The sequence below is a fragment of the Salarias fasciatus genome, chromosome 7 (genome assembly GCF_902148845.1).
Source record: "Salarias fasciatus chromosome 7, fSalaFa1.1, whole genome shotgun sequence".
In the NCBI taxonomy this organism is placed as follows: Eukaryota; Metazoa; Chordata; class Actinopteri; order Blenniiformes; family Blenniidae; genus Salarias; species Salarias fasciatus.
This window is the reverse complement of record NC_043751.1, coordinates 14,961,678-14,981,649: the sequence shown is the minus strand read 5'-3', so window position 1 is coordinate 14,981,649 and position 19,972 is coordinate 14,961,678. Positions and strand designations below refer to the sequence as shown.

The 19,972-nt window shown below is 45.3% G+C and overlaps 3 protein-coding genes and 1 non-coding gene across 5 annotated transcripts; 3 read left to right on the top strand and 1 right to left on the bottom strand.

Moving 5' to 3' along the window:
* Nucleotides 1-525: 525 nt before the first annotated feature.
* On the top strand, nt 526-8,661 carry fanci (FA complementation group I). The gene is made up of 37 exons (XM_030096533.1): nt 526-754; nt 880-952; nt 1,074-1,204; nt 1,292-1,445; nt 1,541-1,598; nt 1,725-1,766; nt 1,867-1,990; nt 2,075-2,160; nt 2,244-2,376; nt 2,476-2,553; nt 2,647-2,783; nt 3,032-3,212; nt 3,290-3,377; nt 3,460-3,590; nt 3,666-3,736; nt 3,861-3,975; nt 4,081-4,203; nt 4,318-4,386; nt 4,468-4,569; nt 4,664-4,840; nt 4,962-5,083; nt 5,182-5,343; nt 5,457-5,636; nt 5,754-5,920; nt 6,021-6,112; nt 6,313-6,429; nt 6,509-6,560; nt 6,677-6,804; nt 7,047-7,112; nt 7,218-7,314; nt 7,389-7,573; nt 7,655-7,711; nt 7,793-7,852; nt 7,936-8,007; nt 8,097-8,192; nt 8,297-8,398; nt 8,521-8,661. Exons 1-37 carry the CDS (start codon nt 662-664, stop codon nt 8,581-8,583), a joined length of 3,984 nt encoding a protein of 1,327 aa, XP_029952393.1. The 5' UTR covers nt 526-661; the 3' UTR covers nt 8,584-8,661.
* polg (polymerase (DNA directed), gamma) lies at nt 8,071-15,785 on the bottom strand. Of its 2 annotated transcripts, none has more exons than XM_030096534.1 (23): nt 15,765-15,785; nt 14,527-15,124; nt 14,166-14,361; nt 13,903-14,070; nt 13,655-13,801; nt 13,454-13,533; nt 13,156-13,338; nt 12,880-13,022; nt 12,644-12,767; nt 12,325-12,549; nt 12,085-12,202; nt 11,643-11,726; nt 11,364-11,474; nt 11,118-11,278; nt 10,981-11,034; nt 10,777-10,894; nt 10,505-10,640; nt 10,167-10,413; nt 9,953-10,075; nt 9,695-9,863; nt 9,373-9,581; nt 9,127-9,287; nt 8,071-8,723 (listed from the first exon to the last, which is right to left on the bottom strand). In XM_030096534.1, the coding sequence occupies exons 2-23, from the start codon at nt 15,096-15,098 to the stop codon at nt 8,659-8,661; spliced, it is 3,594 nt and encodes a 1,197-aa protein (XP_029952394.1). In that variant the 5' UTR covers nt 15,099-15,124; nt 15,765-15,785; the 3' UTR covers nt 8,071-8,658. The 2 variants fall into 2 exon arrangements, with proteins under 2 accessions (XP_029952394.1, XP_029952395.1); XM_030096535.1 differs by lacking the exon at nt 15,765-15,785 and adding an exon at nt 15,728-15,744.
* LOC115392042 (Golgi apparatus membrane protein TVP23 homolog A-like) lies at nt 10,382-18,879 on the top strand. Its single transcript, XM_030096543.1, has 8 exons — nt 10,382-10,388; nt 16,348-16,356; nt 16,492-16,574; nt 17,806-17,950; nt 18,054-18,143; nt 18,248-18,376; nt 18,455-18,583; nt 18,674-18,879. Exons 3-8 carry the CDS (start codon nt 16,495-16,497, stop codon nt 18,698-18,700), a joined length of 600 nt encoding a protein of 199 aa, XP_029952403.1. The 5' UTR covers nt 10,382-10,388; nt 16,348-16,356; nt 16,492-16,494; the 3' UTR covers nt 18,701-18,879.
* On the top strand, nt 16,032-16,104 carry trnar-ucg (transfer RNA arginine (anticodon UCG)). Its single transcript has one exon. It is a non-coding gene; the product is annotated as a tRNA-Arg (tRNA).
* Nucleotides 18,880-19,972: the final 1,093 nt, after the last annotated feature.

Sequence of the window (19,972 nt, the reverse complement as noted above, 5' to 3'; positions counted from 1 at the left end):
TTGAACATATTTCCATAAATTGTAATGGATTTTAGGGTTAATTTATTTCGAGTCGTCTATACATTACACCAGCCAGTCTAGTCAGCAATACCATATATTCACAGTCTTTGCTGCTTTGAAAGCTTTGAAGGCCTAAACGCGACATTTTCACAGTACGTACCACACGACATTACTTATGTAGTTTTATAACGAATAAACTAGCAAGTACACTCAATTAGAGTCGATTGTAGAAAAGAAAGTAAATAGAAAACTTGAAAACTGCACCAGGGTGTCACCAACCTGGCAACCCATGCACTGGTACGCTGTTGTTGACATGGCTCAAGAAATCAAGGTTTTTAACGAAATATTCCGTTTGACAATCACATAGTGGGATATCTTACTGCACACCTTCAATTATCATCTCGTCAAATGTAATAATCTTTAGCTTATTGCTCTTTTAAACGGAATGTGGCTCAGTAGAGTAACTATGAGTAGAACATGGCAACTTTGTAACAAAACCGGAAGAGGCTGCACGCGGGAAATTTGCTAAATATTATGAAAGCAACACATCGGACGCTCACGAGCTTTATGGACTAAGCTGTTCAGAAAACAAAAAGACGTAAAAGTAACAACACAGCTGAGCTCGTGGGACTTACTGAGTGCTTTACCCGCTGTCTGGATCATGAGGGCAGAACCTGATAAAATCGTCTCCCTGTCAGGTGAAGACAACACTGCTGAACTTCAGAAGTACCTGTCCTCTCTTTCAAATGACCAGGTAAGTTTCTCTCATGAAGTCAGTGTAGTAGGGGAAAAATAAGATTTTTTGTAAAGTGCAGTAAATCCAGATGTGCTTACTTATCCGGTGTTTTTCCTCTCTTCTTGTGTTAATCTGCTTCCCAGCTCCTCACTGTGATCACAAACAGCGCCCTAAAAGGCAAGAATGTCTGTGCCGTGATAAAAGGCATATTTAAAGGTTTGTGTACTCAGGTGTTAATGTGCTGAACAGCCAGATCTCTTATTTATATTTGATGTATAATGTCAAACGGGATGTGCAGAACTGGTAAAACCTAGTTTGAGTCTTGTTTGTTGTTCAGGCTCTCCAGCCAGCACCAGTGAAGGGTCAACACGCAGACTGGCCCTGTATGAGCACCTCATCCCTCTGTGTGAGTCCGGGGACCTTCAGGCCGACGTGGTTGCTGATATCATTGGACTGCTGATGCTGGAGGTAAAATCAGCATCACGCTGCTGAGTTTTTCCTCTTCATTCACGTTTCCAGTGTGTCTAATTCTTTGACTTCTTGGTTTAAACCCAGACTCATACACTATCCGGACCATCGCTCATACAACTGGCGTCTCTTTTTGTTGATGCCATCAAAGCCGGGAAAAAAGGCAGTGGGAAATCCTGGGAGCTTTTTCCCACGGTCCTCACTGCACTCACAGCCTGTGAAGCCTTGTCTTATGGCAAAGGTAACCCTCCTCCAAAAGCCCCAGTAAATATGTAAATACAATCTGGAAGGTGACCCTTTTTTTTTTTTAATATGACAACATGTTATATTTTGTAGGGGAACTCAGTGGTGAAGAATATAAGAAGCAGCTGATTAACACCCTCTGTTCCAGCAGGTAAGAGCACGTCATTAACGTTACATTTCAGAGATGGATGGACAGTGTTGTGCTTCTTTTTCCTGGAAGTTTCAGAGATTACACATTTTAGTTGCTATAAGTTTGTTTGTTCTTCATTTTCTGTAGATGGGACCCTCAGTGTGTTATCCACTTGACGACCATGTTCAGGTGACATCTCTAATGCTCTGGCACAGTTCAGTTTAATTATTCTAGTGTTCTCCCCTTTTGTTGTTTGTTTGTTTATGTTCTGTAATGTGTCTCATTGTAGAGATGTGCCTCTGTCATCCGAGGAGCTGCAGTTTGTAGTGGAGAAGGTTCTGCGGATGTTCACCAAGTTAGATCTGCAGGAGATCCCTCCACTGGTTTACCAGCTGCTTCTGTTATCTGCAAAGGTGTGTTCCAGACAGCATGTTGATTCAAGGCTGTGGTGATCAACTTTTACCTCTGTTTAGTGAGCTTTTGTTATTCACTTCCAGGGTTGTAAGAGACAAGTATTGGATGGAATCATCGCTTATTTTAAAGAGCAAGACATTCGCCAGGAGGAGGAGCAGAAACAAGAAGAGTGAGGGATTTAAACAGAATTTTAGTATACTTTGTTCACTCTGAATTCCACTAATAGTTTCTTTTCTGCTGTCCCTTCCTCAGGAGCCTGGATCTGGAGGTCCAGTCGATTCCACAGGACCAGCTCAGGCACGTGGAGGGCACTGTCATCCTCCACATAGTCTTCGCCATAAGACTCGACCATGAGCTTGGAAGAGAATTCCTAAAAAGCTTCAAGGTTTTAAAATAGATTTCTGATTTGTCCGTTTTCTGTTTTTACACATCTTCTCTATCTGTGATGTTTTGTCTTCCATTAATCTCGACTGCACTTCTGCAGACTTCCTATGGGGACCTGTGTCCTTTCAGCGCTGCCCTGCTGCTCTCAGTGGCTCGAATCCAGCGTTACGAAGAGCAGGTGATTATTCTTCCTGTGCTTGTTTGAATCTTGTTTCATTGTATTTTTTTTCCCCCTTAAGACATTTCTCTTCTTATTTTCTGTTTTGGGTAGGTGTTTGACCTTTTGAAGGGGGCGATCATCAAGAGCTTCAAGGATGATCAGCTGCGGCAGGGCTCAAAGTTCTTGCAGGACATCGTGCCAAAACACTGCAGTGTGGCCCAAATGATAGTGGACACAGTCAAGAACAGGTCGGAGTGATAAGATGTTTCTGTCTCTCGTCTTACCGTTGCCAATTCCAGCTGGCTGAGGGCGAGTTCAGGGTACACCCTGGACTGGTCGTCAGATAAGACATTTGATGTTTCTCATAAAACCTTCAAAGTGATGGTTTTATATTTCTGTGTGATGGTGGGGAAAAATTGAAATAGTAGCTTTAATTTGTTGCAGTAACTGAATTTCTGTTTAATAAAGAAAATGCACATTAAATGTTTGTTTCTAGTGTGTTTGGATGGGACCATGTCACTCAAGGACTGGTGCAGCTGGGCTTCTTCCTCATGGATGCGTTTGGACCCAAACCCGGGCCGTTTGGAAAAGCAACAGAGGCGTCCGGTACGGTCGCCCGGACCCCTGCTCAGCTGGCCTGTAAGCTCGGAGGACAGGTGCTCCTTCAGGGCTTCAAGGTGACGTTTTGTTTTCATCCGATCGCCACACTGTAAACGATTCATACTGACTTTGTGTCTGCGTCCGTCTGCGACAGGTGCACGAGCCAGTCAGAGGCGAGATACTGGAGCAGGTCTTAAACCGACTTGTCACAAAGTCAGCCTCCCCAGTCAGTCACTACTTAGGTAATACAGCCGTGAAATTAGTCTGAGAGTTAATTTGACTGTCATATTGTAGTAACTCCTTTTTTTTTTTTTTTTGTCTCAGAACTTTTTTCTGACATCGTGACGTCCGCTCCCATGATCCTTTTGGAGTCATCCTGCAAGCTGACAGAGACATTTGACCACCTGTCATACCTGCCCTTGTCCACGGTTCAGGGTCTGCTGAAAGCGGTCCAGGTAGTTTCACAGACAGATGCTTTGGACGTCGTAGAAGGACTTTGTTGATTAATCAGATCTTCCCTGTTTCTCCAGCCGCTTCTCAAGGTCAGCATGTCCCTGAAAGATGCCTTGATTTTAGTTCTTCGCAAAGCCATGTTTTCCAGGTAAGCGCTGACATGCTCCTCAGTTAGGAAAGAAAACTTGTAACCAGAGTTTTGCTGCTTTTAATTCAGTTATGTTCAAAATGTCAACTAAATTTCTTCCTCATCACTGTTTTCGATCCCATAGCCATTTGGATGGCAGGAAGTCTGCAGTGACGGGTTTCCTGTTGCTGCTGAAGAATTTCAAAGTGTTGGGCAGCTTGGCTTCCAGTCAGTGCAGCCAGTCCATCTCCTCCAGCCAGGTAACGGCTTCGGTCCTCATCTGCACGCGTTCTGCAGTGGAGCTTGGGGATGCACGCTGCTTGGATCAGTCGGCGATTACTCTCTCCTTTGAACCTTCGCAATAGGTCCAGGTGGACGTTCACTCTCGGTACAACTCTGCTGCCAATGAGGCGTTCTGCCTGGAGATCCTCAGCAGCCTGCGCCGCTGCCTCGGCCAGCAGGCCGACGTGCGCCTCATGCTCTACGAGGTCGGACGATTTCCTCTCTGTCACATTCACTGGCTTATTTAAAACATTCTGGTCAGAGTGCTGCTGTTTTTGCATCACAGTTCAACTTTGTGTGATTGTTGTAACACTTCTCAGGGTTTCTACGATGTCCTTCGTCGCAATTCTCAGCTGGCGAGCTCCATAATGCAGACCCTCTTCTCCCAGGTATGCTTGTGCTCTCCTAACATGCTGCGTTCTATATGGCGGTCGGTTTGAGAGGTGCACTTCAAGTGTCTGTATCTCCAGCTGAAAAGATACTACGAACCTGAACAAGACCTGCTGCCCCCGGTGAAACTGGAGCCGTGCATCACCGCTCATGGAGACCAAGTCTTTCTCCAGGAGCCCCTGGTACTCCCATCTGAACAGCACAGATTGATTTCCTTTTTTTTTTTTTTTTTGCAGCTGAATGTATTTAAATACTTTGGTATTTGTTCTGTTCCAGGCACACCTGGTGAGCTGCACTGTGCAGTGTTTGCTGTTTCTGCAAAACATGCAAAAGTCAGCCAGTCCCGATGACAGCGACGATGAAGAGGAGGACGGATATCAGTCGGACTTGCAGACAATTCTGGAGAGCACGACAAGGCGCATGATCAAGAGCGAGCTGGAAGACTTTGAACTGGTCTGTATTTATAAAATAAAAGTCTGCGTTCACAGTTGGTTCCTCTGCGCTTTCTGGTGTTTAGAATTGTGGCACTGGAAATGTTGTCTGGAGGTTTATTCGTTTTGTCTGTGGTGATCAGGATAAGTCGGCAGAGTTTTCACTTGCCTCCAGTGTTGGAGTGAAGAACAACATCTACGCTGTGCTGGTGATGGGGTTATACGAGGTCCTCATGGAGTACAACTTCAACAAAGCCAACTACAGGTAACACACTCACTTCTCTTCTTACACTGTGTTTCAAAAGTGTTTTTATTTTATTTTTTTTCCAAGTTTTGTTACGTATTTGTTTCGATGTCCTGCAGCAAAAATGCCTTCGAGGAGCTTCTTGAGCTGTTTCATCGCTATCACAAGCTGTCTGAGATCCTGAAGGAGAAATCTGGGAAAGGTCGAACACCGTCAAACAAAACAGCCCGCAGTTTGCTCTCGATGGGCTTCGTTTCCACTCTGGTCACTGTGCTCTTCAGGTATTTGAGTAACACAGTGTGATTCTGTATTACATTTCATACGATCTGTACATCTGCAGATGCAATCGGAAATGACGGATGGATTTCAGGGAGTTGTTTTTTTCTCTTCCTAGGGATAATTCTCAGAGCAGAGAGGAGGCCCTGTCCGTGCTTCGCTCAAGTGGAGAATTTCAGCGTTACGCAGTCAGCGTGGCCATACAGAAGATCCAACAGCTGGAGGAATCTGGACACACGGACGGTCCAGACGGGCAGAGCACAGAAAAAACCTTCCGCTTCCTCTGCGACATGACGAGGTGGGAATGAATCGCACCGCTTTTGAGTGTATCCACGCTCCCCACATTTGGCCTTCGAGTTGTTTGAGTTTGTAGCGGGTAAAAAGTCACTTCTCTTCTGTCTCATTGCGATCCCAGTGTGCTGATGTGGCGATACACAAACAGCCCCGGCGTGGTGGAGGAGGTAGCCAGGAAAGAGAAGCGCAGCAGCTTTTCTCAGCTCTGTTTGGAGGGTCTGCTCAGGATCTTCTCAACCTGCCAGCAGCGCCACCCCGACAAGATGACCCAGCTCCTCTCCACCATGGGTCAGACGCAAACTGCAAAACTCACTTCCATTTTGCAAAAAAAATGCAGGAATTCAGCATATTTCATGTTTTTTTTTGTTTTTTGTTTTTTTACTGACAGATATCGCTGATGACGATGATGATGATGATGGCAAGCAGAAGGATGGCGGCGGTGTTTCAGAGATGACCTACTTTTACATCCGTCAGTTTCAGGTATGTTTCTGCAGACATGACTTTGTCCATATAGAAACACTCCTGCTGTGATTACATCCCAGGGGCTCAGTAGCATTGATGGCCGTTTTATTTTAACAGTTTAGTTTCATGAAAATCGCAATGTCACATAAATGCCTTGAATTGATTTAAGTACAGGAAAGAATCAGTCCAATAAAATGTTTTTCCTTTCCCCATCAAAGAGGGCGCTGTTCTCTCAGCTGAGTGGAGCTGAGGACGACTTCAACAGCAAAGAAGCTCAGCTGCTGGTCAGCATCCTGAGCGTGCTCTCTCGCCAGCTGGATCCCTCCTCCCAACAGGTGCGTGAACTCTCGTCTCATTCAGGAATGAGAACTGTTTTAGCTTGTCCTTTTAACATTTCTGTATTTTATCTGACAGTTTGTCCAGATGATCACGTGGACGGTGAAAATCTGCAAAGAAACCAGTTTTGGTGAGTGACGCCATGCGGACCCCGGGCTGCCTCCTGCCCCCGCCGCTCTGCTTTAAGTTGCTCTTTGCCAGATGCAGCCATGCGTCTTCTAAAATGAATTTTCTCGACTCTTTCAGAGGATATTGCGTTCTCGAAGGGCCAGCTCTCACTTCTCTTCAACCTTCACGTGCTCTACAAGAGTCCCGTGAGTCTGCTGCTGGAGCTCTGCCAAGACATTCACAGCCATCTGGGAGACATCGATCAGGTAACTCTTTACACTATCCGGAGTGCAAGCAGTGCATCAGCATATAGAAAAAAGAATCGCAGAATAATTTGCTCACTTGGGCCTCACTTCTTTGATGTATATCTCACCATTTGTTTTCACATTTCGTTGAGTTTTACATCCCAATCAATTTATCTTGTCTTGATATGTTTGAACAAATAGAAAGGACGGGACTTGTTACAGCAGAAATTTCTTTCACTCTGCGTTTCCTTCTCTATAATCAGGACGTGGAGGTGGAGGAACAGTCTCATTTCGCCATCGTCAACACGAAAACCGCTACAACAGCAGCAGTGAGCGTTGCCTCTTCTACCCACAGATCTGTCGTGACACCTACAGCCTGTGGTGTTTTTTTTTCTCACCGCGCTCCCCTTCATCATTTTAATCTCTTGTCGCAGCTGCTGGTCCTGTCCCAGGCTGACAGAGTGCTGGATGAGGTGGACTGGCTCATTTCCAGACAGAAAAGTCTGGCAGCCTCCGACAAGTCGGACGCTGGTAAGCGGTCTTTCTGCGCTCGTGCTGGGCCGGACTGATAGAGAGTTTCACTAAACTTGTGTCCCGGCGTGCAGCTGAGACCACGCAGGGCGCCGCCCAGCAGGACCCGGCGCAGAAAGCGGCGGCGCTGCAGCTCGGCACCCTGCTGACGGCCCTGAACGAGCTGGTGCAGACGGCCCTCCCCTTGGGAAACTCCACCATCGCGCTGCTGAAAGCCCTGACGCGCACCTACACCATCCTCACCACCCTGGTTAAATACGTGCGTGTGTGTTCCTTCGCACATCTCAGTGAGGATGCAGACGCATTTTAGTCTGATGTCTTCTCCCCCCGTGTGTTTCAGTACATCCAGGTGTGTGGCGGCAAGCATGGAGCTCTGCCAGCTCGCTTTGAGAAGCTGGTAAGACTGAGTGCTTGTTTTCAGTTTTGTGGAGGGTTTTTCTATCGACTGTCACTGTAAACCCGAGTGATTTATGTGCAGGTGAAATTATCTGGCTCCCACCTAACGCCGCAGTGCTACGCCTTCATCACGTACGCACAGGTACAGCAGTGAAGTTTTGTTTTGTCTGGAAGTTAAGTTTCCTCTCGACGCGTTTCGGTTTTAAGCTCATTTTCTTCTGTCAGAGTGGAGAGTTCAGCGGAGGATCAGATGACAAGAAGAAAAAGAGGAAGACTGAAGTTAACGTTGCCGCCTCAGTAAGGATGCTTATCTTTTCTATAAATGTAATAATAATAATATACAGGAGTCCCAAATTCAAACAGATATGTTTAATGAACCCATTCAGGCAAAACTTCTGCGTGACACCAAAGCCATCCCCAACTTGATCTTCAGCATCGAACAGTATGAGAAGTATCTCATCACTCTCTCAAAGAAAGCCAAGGTTGGTGTCAGCCAAACCACACAAACCGCTTCTGCTAAAACTTAACTGTACGTTACTCATGCAGAGTCATCGGGTGTTTCACACTTCCGTCTGTGTGTGTTCAGGTTAATCTGATGCAGTACATGAAGCTGAGCACCTCCAGAGATTTCCGCATCAACGCGGCTACTCTGGACGCCGCCCTGCGGGAGCAGGACGACAGTCAGGAGGTCAGTTCCCAATTCCCAGTTCTCCAATTCACTGTCGGAAGTGTTTTCCTCCTTTGGTGAAAATATTTCTCCTCATGGTTTGAGTTTGATAATAGCCGATCACTTCTCGCTCCACTTCTCAGCCGGCGGAGTCGCAGGACGCCGAGGAGACACAGGAACCCAAACACAAGAAGAGGAGGCAGTGAGCCGAAGCAGCTGGGAGTTCACCCGGCAGTCCCACGTCTGAAACCTCTCCATGACGTTGACCTGCCGCCGTCCTCTCATCTTCCTTTGTTCAGAGATCCTCTGGTGATGCCGATGATTTGGTAGATGTCCAAAGCCTCGCCTAAAGAAAGTTTGCACACTTTGTTTAAATGTTCATTTCAGTTCCAACGGTTCACTTTATGCTAAAGAAATACATATGTTAGATACAGTTCTGCTAAACTGACATTTAAATTGTCACAGTTACATATTGTGTCATTATTTCTTTAAGGATTGAGTCTACTGCATGACTATTTGGTTCCAAAAAGATGTGGATCATATAATTAAATATAAGATATTTACAGCAGAGCTTCACCAGATGTTTTGCTTTAGATTAAGCCGATTGTCTTTCATTCACTTTGACCTGTGTTGCTTTTTGTCTGATATAAAAATCTAGAAATAATAAATGCACATCTCTACAATTCCTGACTTCAAGCACTACATTTAACTATCATGCTCTGTGCGGGCTGAGGAGGTGGAGGACTCACCGGGTGGCAGGCCGTAGCGCCGCTCCATACCGGTGGGATTGGACGGAGAGACGCAGTCCATGGTGACCTCCTTCCTCAAGCACTGGTCAATGTCAACCGCACTGAAGAAAGCCACCGACTGAGGCAGGTCCTGCATCCCCAACGCGTGAGCGAATATGCTCCTGCGGGGGGGGGGGGGGGGATGAATCAGGAAATCAGGAAAAGCAGGCATTTTTTGTAAAGAGGAGAACTCGGCCGTCAGCCCACCTCGTGAGCAGGTTGGTGATCTGAAGCGCCAGAGCGGCTCGGTAGCGGTCCTCGCTGCGGACCAGGTAGCGCACCTCGTCGTGGATGCTGATGCAGAAACGGCCGTCGATGCTGTGCTCCTCGAAGAGCCACTTCATGGCCACCAGCATCAGGTGGAGGTAGTCGACCGCGGAGCTCTGGACGACCCAGTTGACTCTGCTGGTGATGAACTGGCGAAAGAAATATGAACAAACGCATGTAACGGATGAAAAATTATCACTTGATCATTGACATTTCCAGATTTAAAGATTTGTTTAATACAATTCCAGAGTAACAGTCCCACCTCGTCTTTGACGGCGCCGGGCTCCAGAGCTCTGCTGATCCTACAGCCCAGAACAGGAGTGGCCGGCTGAGCCGAATGAGCGATGTTCTCCAGTTTGTTGAACATGTCCGACTCGGTGCCTCCGGCCCACACCCGTTTGCCGACGACGTCCCACCTCTTCCGCCGAGAGCTGGGAGAAAATACGAGAGAACGTGTCCACAGAGGAAAGAGAGTGGCGTTTATCGTGGGTGCTGGGTTAACTCTGAAATGTTCCCCCACCTTTGTGAGGCCAGTCTTGAGATCCTTCGCAGTTCCTCTAGAGAGATGCTCCCATCTTCCTCCCTCTGCACGTCGATACCCAGCTCGCTGACCAGCCACTCGCCATCCTCTGACAGGTGATATCTTTCAAACGATTCAGGAACAGAACTCACAATTATCACCTAAATATTCAAACCCAACTCGGTCACAAACCATTAAAACCTCTTGAGGTTACCTGCGTAAACCCTTTGTTAAGGCGTACATCTGCCGGGCCTTGCTGGCAGCTTCTGTCTGACTGAGGCGGTGGTTGAACTGCATGAGCAGTCTCTCGGCGAAGGGCTGCCCGGCGCCGTAGATGCGGCCGTAATTGAAGACCTTGGCGTGCTCTCGGCTGATGCCCACGGTGTCCGCGGTGCGGCTGTGCAGGTCTGTGCCCTGACTCTTCTTTCCTTGGAGGGTCATCCAGCCGAACGCCGTGCAGCCTGCAGCACAGGAGCGTGAAATAAACCGTCGCCATCGTTGCGCTTATATAATATCCAGAACTGAACAAGAAGCAAAGGGAGCATCTTTCACCGTGCATGCCAGCGAAGTGCGCCTCTCCGAGCACGGCGGCGATCCACAGCTCCTGAGAGTCCACGTCTGCTCCCACCAGGTGATATCCGGGCGGGACCTGCACCATGGCCTTCAGCTCACTGCCCACCCGGTCCCGCTGGCAGCACGAAACGCGAACATGAAATGTTTGTTGAGTATTTAGAGTCTTATTGTTGAGAGTGAAGTGAAAAGCCACAAGTCTAATGTTGTGTGAGAAACCTCAGTAATTTGAGACTCTCTGTACTGACTCCTACCCGAGCGTTGCTGGCAGTCAGCCATGTTGGCTCCACGGCTCGCCGCGTCACCGTTCCAGCGGTGACCACTTGAGGTAGGATGGCGCCGTACTGGCCCTCCTCGTCAAACTCTTTGTGCCTATTGGGAGACAGATTTTCACATCCAGCGATGAAAACTCTCTGCTTTGTGACAGATAACCAGACGCAAAACTACCCGTAATATACCTGCTGACGATGCGAGGAAGCTCTCCCTTTCGGAGCCACAGCACCATCTGAGAACTGACCAGGAGGAGACGAAAAAAATGCACACATCTTTAATGACTTCAGCTGCAGTGGCTCTATGGGTGGGAACTGGCGGTCACCTAATACGTTTGTGGGCGTTCCTCCAGAAGGACATCATCTTGTTGATCTCCAGAGCTCGCGTGGCGTTGGTCCCGCCCCTCCCTGCTCTCAAAGTACCGTCCTCCATCTTAGCCAGGAAGTCTTTCGAGAAGGGGCTGCCGACGTTGTTGTGATTACCATCCTGGAAACGCAAAACTTCCAGTGAAACTGTGAAAGCGTGTGGTTCATACAGATCATTCAGAGCGAGCAAAGCAGCTTCTCTTCACCTTATGTGGTAATTTGAAAAACCAGCAACCTGGAATATCCACATCATTGTAAGGTCCGTTTCCATGATGAGGACAGTGACTCTGGTCCTCAACACGATGAAGGTCTTCAGGCTGTGAATGAACAATACAAAACACAACGTACAGCAAATGACAGTGAACAAGAAAAACACGATGTGACCAAGATAAGGAGCTTTGCACGGTAAAACAACAAGGACTGGGATACTAATTTATACACGTAGACATGCATAGTAAATATATAAACATAAACAGTTTGCTCACCATCTTTTTCTTCTTCTGCACACTTTGCGTCGTTCTGATTCCATTTTCCTCTGCCAGACTTTCCACCGAGCTCAACTCCTCCACCTGAAACGGCAGGAGAAATAAATGTGTCTTCAACATTTTTTTTATTAATAAACAGCACTTTTATCCATCTTCCATAATACTTGAGCCAACTTATAGGCATGAAGGCAGAAACAGTAACTAAAAATAATGTTTGCTGATAATTTTTCTTTTTTTTCTAAAATATTTACAAGTCTTTAAAACCAATTTTCCTAATTTCACAAGTTCATACTTTAGACTAGAATAATAATATTCACCCAATAAAATCACAGCTGCTTGTCTGAGCATTAAGATGAATGCCATTTTTCATTAGAATACATGAAAATCTCAGTTGAAACACCACAATACTTGAGCCGTATTACACCATAAGCATGCTCTGCACCTTCTGCCACACTGCGCTGTCCGTCCAGTTGAGGTCCTCTGCAGGGCTGGAGTCCAGATTTTCAGGCTGTCCCTTACTGTTCTGCTCACAATACTCTCTGTAAACACTCTCAATCGCTCTACAAAACAGAACAAAGCTGTAAATACACACATCATACTGCTATAACGGGTAAAACAAATAATCAGTCATGTATGTCACACTAAGATCGGATCTTACCGCATCTGAACTTTTATCACGTACCTGTGTGGACAGACAGGCCCCGTGTTTTCCTCCTGCAGGTTCAGATTATCCCTGCGTCCAGGCACCAGATACCCCCACCCGTGTTTGTCGGTGTAATGCAGCGGGAAGCCGTCCCACGTCAGGCCCATCAGCTTGGGGGTCAGTCTCATCTGCAGGCTGATGAGGCTGGCTCCAGGCGACCAGCTCTCCTCGTCAGACATCTTCTCACACAGCTTACGATACCACCTGGGAGACGAGGAAAAAGGTATGCGAACTGGGAGAGGAAACTGATTTGGTAATTAAAACTGGACGGTTGAGTGGCGTTGGGCAACCAGCTCACCCTGGGTGTCCTGGCAGATGCTGTCTTCTCTTTGGAAGTCGGTTCACCGTCTCCTTCAGCTTATCCACGGCCAGTCTGCTGGCGGCAGGGCCGGCCATCTCCTCCTCGGTGGGTGGGCCTGGGTCTAATGTAGCACTGATGTTATCACCATCCTTCTCACAATGCTTCAGAACGGCACAAATTGAAAAGTGATTTAAGGAGAAATGTTTCAATAGGAAAACTAAATATTCCTCCACCTTCTTCCCACTCTGGGAGAGGAGTAGCAGTTTTCGTTTCAGCTGCTTTTTTGGCATTTTTCTTCTTGCTGGTTGCAACTTTCTTCTGCTTGAACTCTTGCACATCCCACTCCAGATCCCAAAGCCAGGGATCGTCCTTGTATCTTCAATGAGACACACAAACCAAATGATTGTTTTTCACAAACTAATAGCAGACCTATCTCCCTTTGAACACATTACTGTAAGAATAACGCCGAATAACACGACGCGGTAGGATTCGGGTCACCGTGTCAGTACCTGTCGTCCTGAAGGAGCTGACAGGCATCGTCTGCTAAAGTCATGAGAGACTTCCTCATCTCTCTCTCCAGCTCGTCATAAACGTCCTGAGAATCTTCCAGGTATCGTTTCCAGCTTTGATTGACTGGCAGGTAACTCACACCCATCTCCAGCATCCCAGCAAGCGTCACTGGATGAGGACATCTTACACAACAGAGGAGGAAACGTTACATTACGTGTAAACAACACACAACTATGATGAATTTTCTCTGTGCAGTAAGATTCATTAAAGAATATTTATTGGCATGGCTTTACTGACCTCTCCATGAAAAGGGGGAGCTGCTCAGTGAAGACCTCATGTGTGGCTTGAACGTCCATGGCGCAATACCTCATTAACTCCTGTAGGTGGCAGCAAATGCACATTTATTTTGCACAACTACTTCTCACAAAAATACTAAATAGCTAGAAAACCTGCAAATGCCCATTAGGAACTACAGGTACTTCACCCTGAACCTCTGACCTGGAAGTTGTTCCTGACATCCGTCATGCTTCCCTTCACAAAGATGTCTCGGGCTTCCTTCTGCAGCGGCGGCCCTCCCACATACAGCGCATGGACGTCAGCCAGATTGTTAATGCTGCTGATGTTTACCCAGTCCCAGGAGCCTACCTATGAGCAAAAACATCACATGCTGATAAAGGTTCCATAAAAACCAAATACTACTCAGAATGCACAATGTGGGAATACTGTAGTCTAAAAAGTACACAAACCATTGGTCCGTCTCTTTTCTGTCCAGTTTTCTTGAGATGTGCTTTGACCTCCTGAACGCCCCTCTTTTTACCCAACTTGTTGGCCATCCACAGTGTGCGCTGGAAGCCTGTCAGCCCCGAGATCGCCATGTGCAAGCTCATTGTGTCCATGAAGCGCACCTTTGATCCCTTAAGGGAAGGACAACAAAGTAACATGTAAAATGCACGGTCTCTTTCCTCTCATCCAGTATCCATGAGAATATACATTTTTTTAGAATACCAACCTTTAGCAGATACTGCTCCTTAATGAAAGAGCGATCGAAGCTGACGTTATGGCCCACCACGAGCCTTTCCTTCCACTGACCCCCTGGAGGGCGCGCAGAGTTAAACGGGGTCTCTAGCGGGATGAGGTCAGCGAGGGTCAGCTGGTTTGACCAGGTGTATCGCTCCTCAATCAGGCGTTTACTGCACCAGGAATACCTAGAAAACAGCAACATTACATTACAATCATAACTCCGCTGTGCTTTCAGTATGTAGTCCGAGAATAATGATAGCAGCCAAATAAAAACAACTCAAATAAGAAATGAGCAAAACACAAAATTCCTTGCTTTTACATGATCTTTGGAGTTTTGGTAAAGCACTCACCAGTTGGTTGGGGACACAGCAACAGCCAGAGTGGGACACTGTCCCTCTGTTGTGCACACCTCCACGTCAAACACGAGAGCAGATTCCTCTGGAAAATCTACTTTCTGACAGCTTCCATCAGTCCCATACCGAGTCCATCCCACCTCCCAGCTCCATTCCTGAGGCAGGGCTGGTAGGCCAGCTTGCTGCAGCTTGCTGGCAGCCTCCAGATAGGGGAGGCTCTGTTTCTGAGCTAAGATACGAAAGTGTTCATCTATGTTTTTGCCATACATTTGTGGAAGTTTGAGCTCAACATCAGGCAGCAGGGACGCTTCCTTCCCCCACAGCTGGTGTCTCTGCAAGTGCCTGATACTGCGCTTGACATCTTCTTCTCTGTATTCTGGCTCCTGCCCTCGAAAGACCTGCTCGTGGAGATTTCTGGACAGCATCTGGATGTTAAGGGGGTTCAGGCGGATCTCTGTGGTGTCCTCGCCCTGAAGCGAGCGGGGCTCCGTGGAGTAAAGGGCGCGCAGCCCCCTCCATCGTAGAGAGACTACAGTCCTCTGCAGAGGACAGCGCAACAAATGCAGCATCACGTCATCGGGACTCCTCGAGGAGGCTGAAAGAGATGGAGACAGAAAGAGTTTGACATGATAGATAGATAGATACACACACATCTGATCTTATCTTATCTGGAGCTCACTTTCTTCAGTCTAGGTCTAAAACGTTATGCAAATGAAGATACAGACTGGGACAGGGCACAAGGTAAGGAACACACGATAGAGTCCAATGAAGCGTGAAAGCAATTCACATATATTCAGGAGTTTAAATCCATGCTTGTTCTCCTTCAGTTATATAGATTATATGGATGTATCCATGCATACATGCTTGCCTGTCACATGCACTGTTTCATTCAGGTAAGTTAGACTCATTAAAAAAAGTTATGTTATAACTTCAAAATCAACAATAGACAACAGCTGGAGCATTGAATAACAGTCAGCATCATTTCACAGAGGGAGAAGAGTAGCTGCTTTGGTTTTCCACATTACTGTAGCTGCTACATCAACAACCTCATGATCTGTGTTTACTAACATTTGTTGGCGAAGCTAACATGTAGCGCTAATGTTGCATGTTCAAGATATGTTAACCAGGTCATCTTATTATAACGCGATAACGTAAACGTACGCCGTACAGCATGTAGCTAGTTAAAAGAGAAGTTTACCGGGAAAACAGGTTTTAAGTCACTCCACAGCACATACCTTGTCATACTGTCCACGGGGTTGGAGAACATGGCAAATCAGAGGGCCAGCGCCGCCGTGTGGTCTGGATGACTCTTCACCGTGCGTCCTAACCGGAATAGCGAATGCAGAGACACATGCCTTTCAGCACTCAGCATAGGGACAACCAAACCAGGCATAAAAACTCAGTCAGCGCATAGGGAAGACTAAACGAGCAATAAAAAGCCAGTGAGATTGTGTCTGTACATCAATAAAAATCAAAGTATGACGTATTTATCTGTAAGATGTGGCCGCGTGGCCTAATGGATAAGGCGTCTGACTTCGGATCAGAAGATTGCAGGTTCGAGTCCTGCCGCGGTCGCTTTTTCGTCCCATGCTCGATTCGTCGAAGAAAAAAATGGTTGTCTTCTTATTAACATTAAAACAAAGATTCCACCTTTTAAAAAAAGAAGTAAAATACTTTTTTTTCCCTTTGTAACCGTGAAAAATTGTAGGAGGCAGAGACGCATTTCCCTTAAAAATACAGTAATGTGGATGTGAAAGAGGAGCCAGTCGGTCATATTTCACTGCAACACCGGCCGGTCTCTGCACAGCTTCCCTTCAGAGGAGCCTGGTAAATATGAGCACGTATCACTGTGAAACGTGGCTATTATCGACTTGCTCTTCATATTTCGAATTTACATGCGTCGTGTTACGCTCCAGTGGCGTGGACTGCCTGTGACGCTGCGGTGTTTTTGCTCTCTCACAGGCGATGGCGGATGACACCGAGGATGTGGAGCTGGACTATGCTGCAGACGAGCAGGAGAGGGCGCGGAGAGGTGCACTCATCAGGTCCACTGCAATACTGACTTACAATTAATAAATACTTCCAGTTGTGCAAAATGGTTGAGACTGTTTCCATATTAGTGAGGGAAGTTATTGTTAAATCACATTAAATCCCTACATCAAATTTCAACATAACAAGACAAGTTCTGTAGTCATTTTCAATCAAAACTGATCAACTCTGTAGGATATTCAAAGATTTTGAAATGTTCACCTTCCACTGTTGATAAGTATACAGCTGTTAAAGCTGGTGGCAAAGTTAAATAAACTTTATCACAAACTGAAACAATCATTTCAATATCTTGAAAAGTCAGGTTAAAAAGTGTCACGGTACTAGAAAGGCCACAAATATTTCCAGGTGCGCAGAAATGTGTAAAAAATCTGCTGACGAATAGAAGTTGACATGCACTTGCAATAAAAATGTTAAAGTTTTCAATTTATTTGTAGAGCTTTATGGATTCAATAGAATACAGAGGGGCCGTTTGGACTGATGGAACAGCAGAACATAAAGAAAGATGTTACCACTGACAAAGACACCATCCTAGTTTTAAACCATGGTTCAAGGATCATCCTGCAGGTAGCGACTGAGGAGTTAAATTCCTGGAAATATGTGACTATTTTGAAGAGTAAACTCATCAACCATGTGTGTAAGATCAAGTTTAGTATTCAATGAACGTTCTGGCTAGACAACAATAATACCAAAAACAATTTAGCACTGGAATATCTTTGAGTCGTCTTGTCAGTGAGAATTCAAGGAACCAATATCAAAATCGAAGAATATTTGGGTGAGAGAGTTTTGGCGTGCGAAATGGTATACTGAAATAAAAGAAAGAGGTACCAGAAGCTTATGAGAAAGACCTGGAAATGTTCATTATATGTCATAAGATAAGAAGATAACATTATAATAATAACAATGTTATGTTGACAGTGACACTACTTGGCTACTCTTTATGAGCTTTTTGGAGCAGTTCAGACACACACACACACACACACACACACACACACACACACACACACACACACACACACACACACACACACACACACACAGAGTAAATTACATATTTAGCTTTAAAAATCCTTTATTCAAAGCACTTTATTATCACATAGTTCGGATAAATTGTATAATTTGAATTTCAGTCACATAAAATAGGTTTTTTCGATTCATTTTTCAGGTTTTTTTTATTTTTTTATTTCTGACATGTTAGGGCATCGTGTTCATCAACTCTTGTGATTTCAGACACCCCCTGGCCTCCTTTTTTCACCTTTTCTTCCGAGTGGGTGCCATTGTCATCTACTTGCTGTGTGACTGGATCAGCAAGAACTTCTCATCATGCTTTGTCCTGATTATCACTCTGCTCTCTTTCGACTTCTGGTCGGTTAAGGTGAGAGTCAGGCTTCTGTGGGGCTGTTATCCTCCCTGTTTTGTTGATTTATGTTGCTACATTAATTGTTATAACTCAATGATTCTCATTTGCGTTGTTTCAGAACGTGACAGGCCGGCTGCTGGTGGGCCTGCGCTGGTGGAATCAGATTGATGAGGATGGAAGGAGCCTCTGGGTGTTCGAGGCCAAAAAGGTAAAAAAAAAAAAAAAAAAAAATCTGTGTGCCATTTTTTGTGTGAGTGGGATGATCATTTTGAGTAATATTAACATTGGAATGTGGTGATTCTGGATATGCAGACATCACGAGATAGCACCATCGGGACAGAAGTAGAGGCAAGGATATTTTGGCTTGGTCTCATCATTTGTCCTCTTATTTGGACTTTCTTCTTCTTCACATCTCTCTTCTCCTTGAAGATTAAATGGCTGGTGAGATGCATGTTGCTTGAATTGAGACATAATTTTCTATTCGTTTATTTTTTAACTGCATTTCTCTTTCCTCCCCAGTCTCTGGTGGTGGCTAGTATTTCCCTCCAAGTGGCTAACCTTTATGGTTATCTACGGTGTAAGGCAGCAGAGCAGGACCACCAGCCTCCAGACAAGAGCTCTTTGACGAGACAGCTCCTCCTGCAGCGTGTGAGTGATTCAGTGCATAATTTAGCACGTGCTGTTGTCCTGCTAACATGTCACTGTTTGTTAAAGTTTTGGTTATATCCTTTCTTTCAGCCAGACATCATCTTTGGGATTCTTTAAAAGTTGACTCCTGGAGGTGTACATCCTCTCTGCTGCGCTTGTGGACACTCGATACAAAGATGCCTTGTTTTTCCTACTTTTTTTGTGCCTTCTTTATGCTTTTGTTTCAGACTATGTACCTGACGTGTTTCCCATGCGCTGAGCAAAACAATGTGTCAATAAAACTTAAGTGCATTTACATGTTCTCCTGTTAATTGAGCTCCCTATATGTAGTCACATTTTTTTGGAAGAATTTAGATGGCTAAAATCTCAAGAAATGGTGTATTTACTGTGTAAACAGGTTGTTGTCTGCACTTTGGAGCATACCGTTAGGTTAAAAAACAACTACAGAGCAAAAATCACTCAAAAATAGAAGGATTAGAAATGTTTTAAAAGCAGAAAATCAACAAGGAAGTTATGATTATTTAAGCATTTCCATATATGACACTTTATTGCATAAAGCTTTCAATTTGACCAGCAATTATATCAGCACAGGCTCCAGTTCAACTTAAATACCAGTCAATGTGCTGTATATCCCAACCTAATTAGCAAAATTATACATTCAAAAAGAATTCAGCATTTAAAGAAGCCAGTCATCACAGGTCAAAAGAAACATTTAGGGAATAAATGGCTATTAGATGGTTTGGGGGTTAAATGCAGAGAAGAGAAAGTTTAATTTCTTCATGTTGTATAATGTTTTCTTTCTAATTGCTGCAAAGATAAACTGTGACACGCATTCAGCAAATGTTATAAATAATCAGTGCTCCATGTGTAATTTTACAACATTAAAGAATCTTGTCCTCTGGTTTTGGAGGGAACTGATGTTGCATCAGTGTCAGTGGGCCCTCCTGTTCATTTCCCACACTAATCACGAGCGCCTCAGAGCTTGAAGCTCATTTATTTATTGATCAGGAGCTCTCACTCCGTCCTACAGCCTTGTGAACGGTATTAGGAGCAAATTCATTTTATTCAGCAATTTTTTTTTTTTTTTTTAATTACAAAGGGGTGTGTGTATGTGATTTCAGGGTTGGGGATACGTGCAGAAAGGCAGTAGGGGGAAAAATACTAACGTGGTACAATCTGGCAAATGGATGGATAAACTTTGTTTAAAATGACAAATGTTTTATATCATATGAGTAATAGGACACTGGACCAACTTTTGATGTAATTATCATGAAATACATTGAAGTTATACATTAATGTGATTAATGCAAAGTGAGCGGCACCACTGTACTGTAACAAGAACAAGCACAAATCATCAAATTCATGAAATATTTAGATGTGTCTAACTAC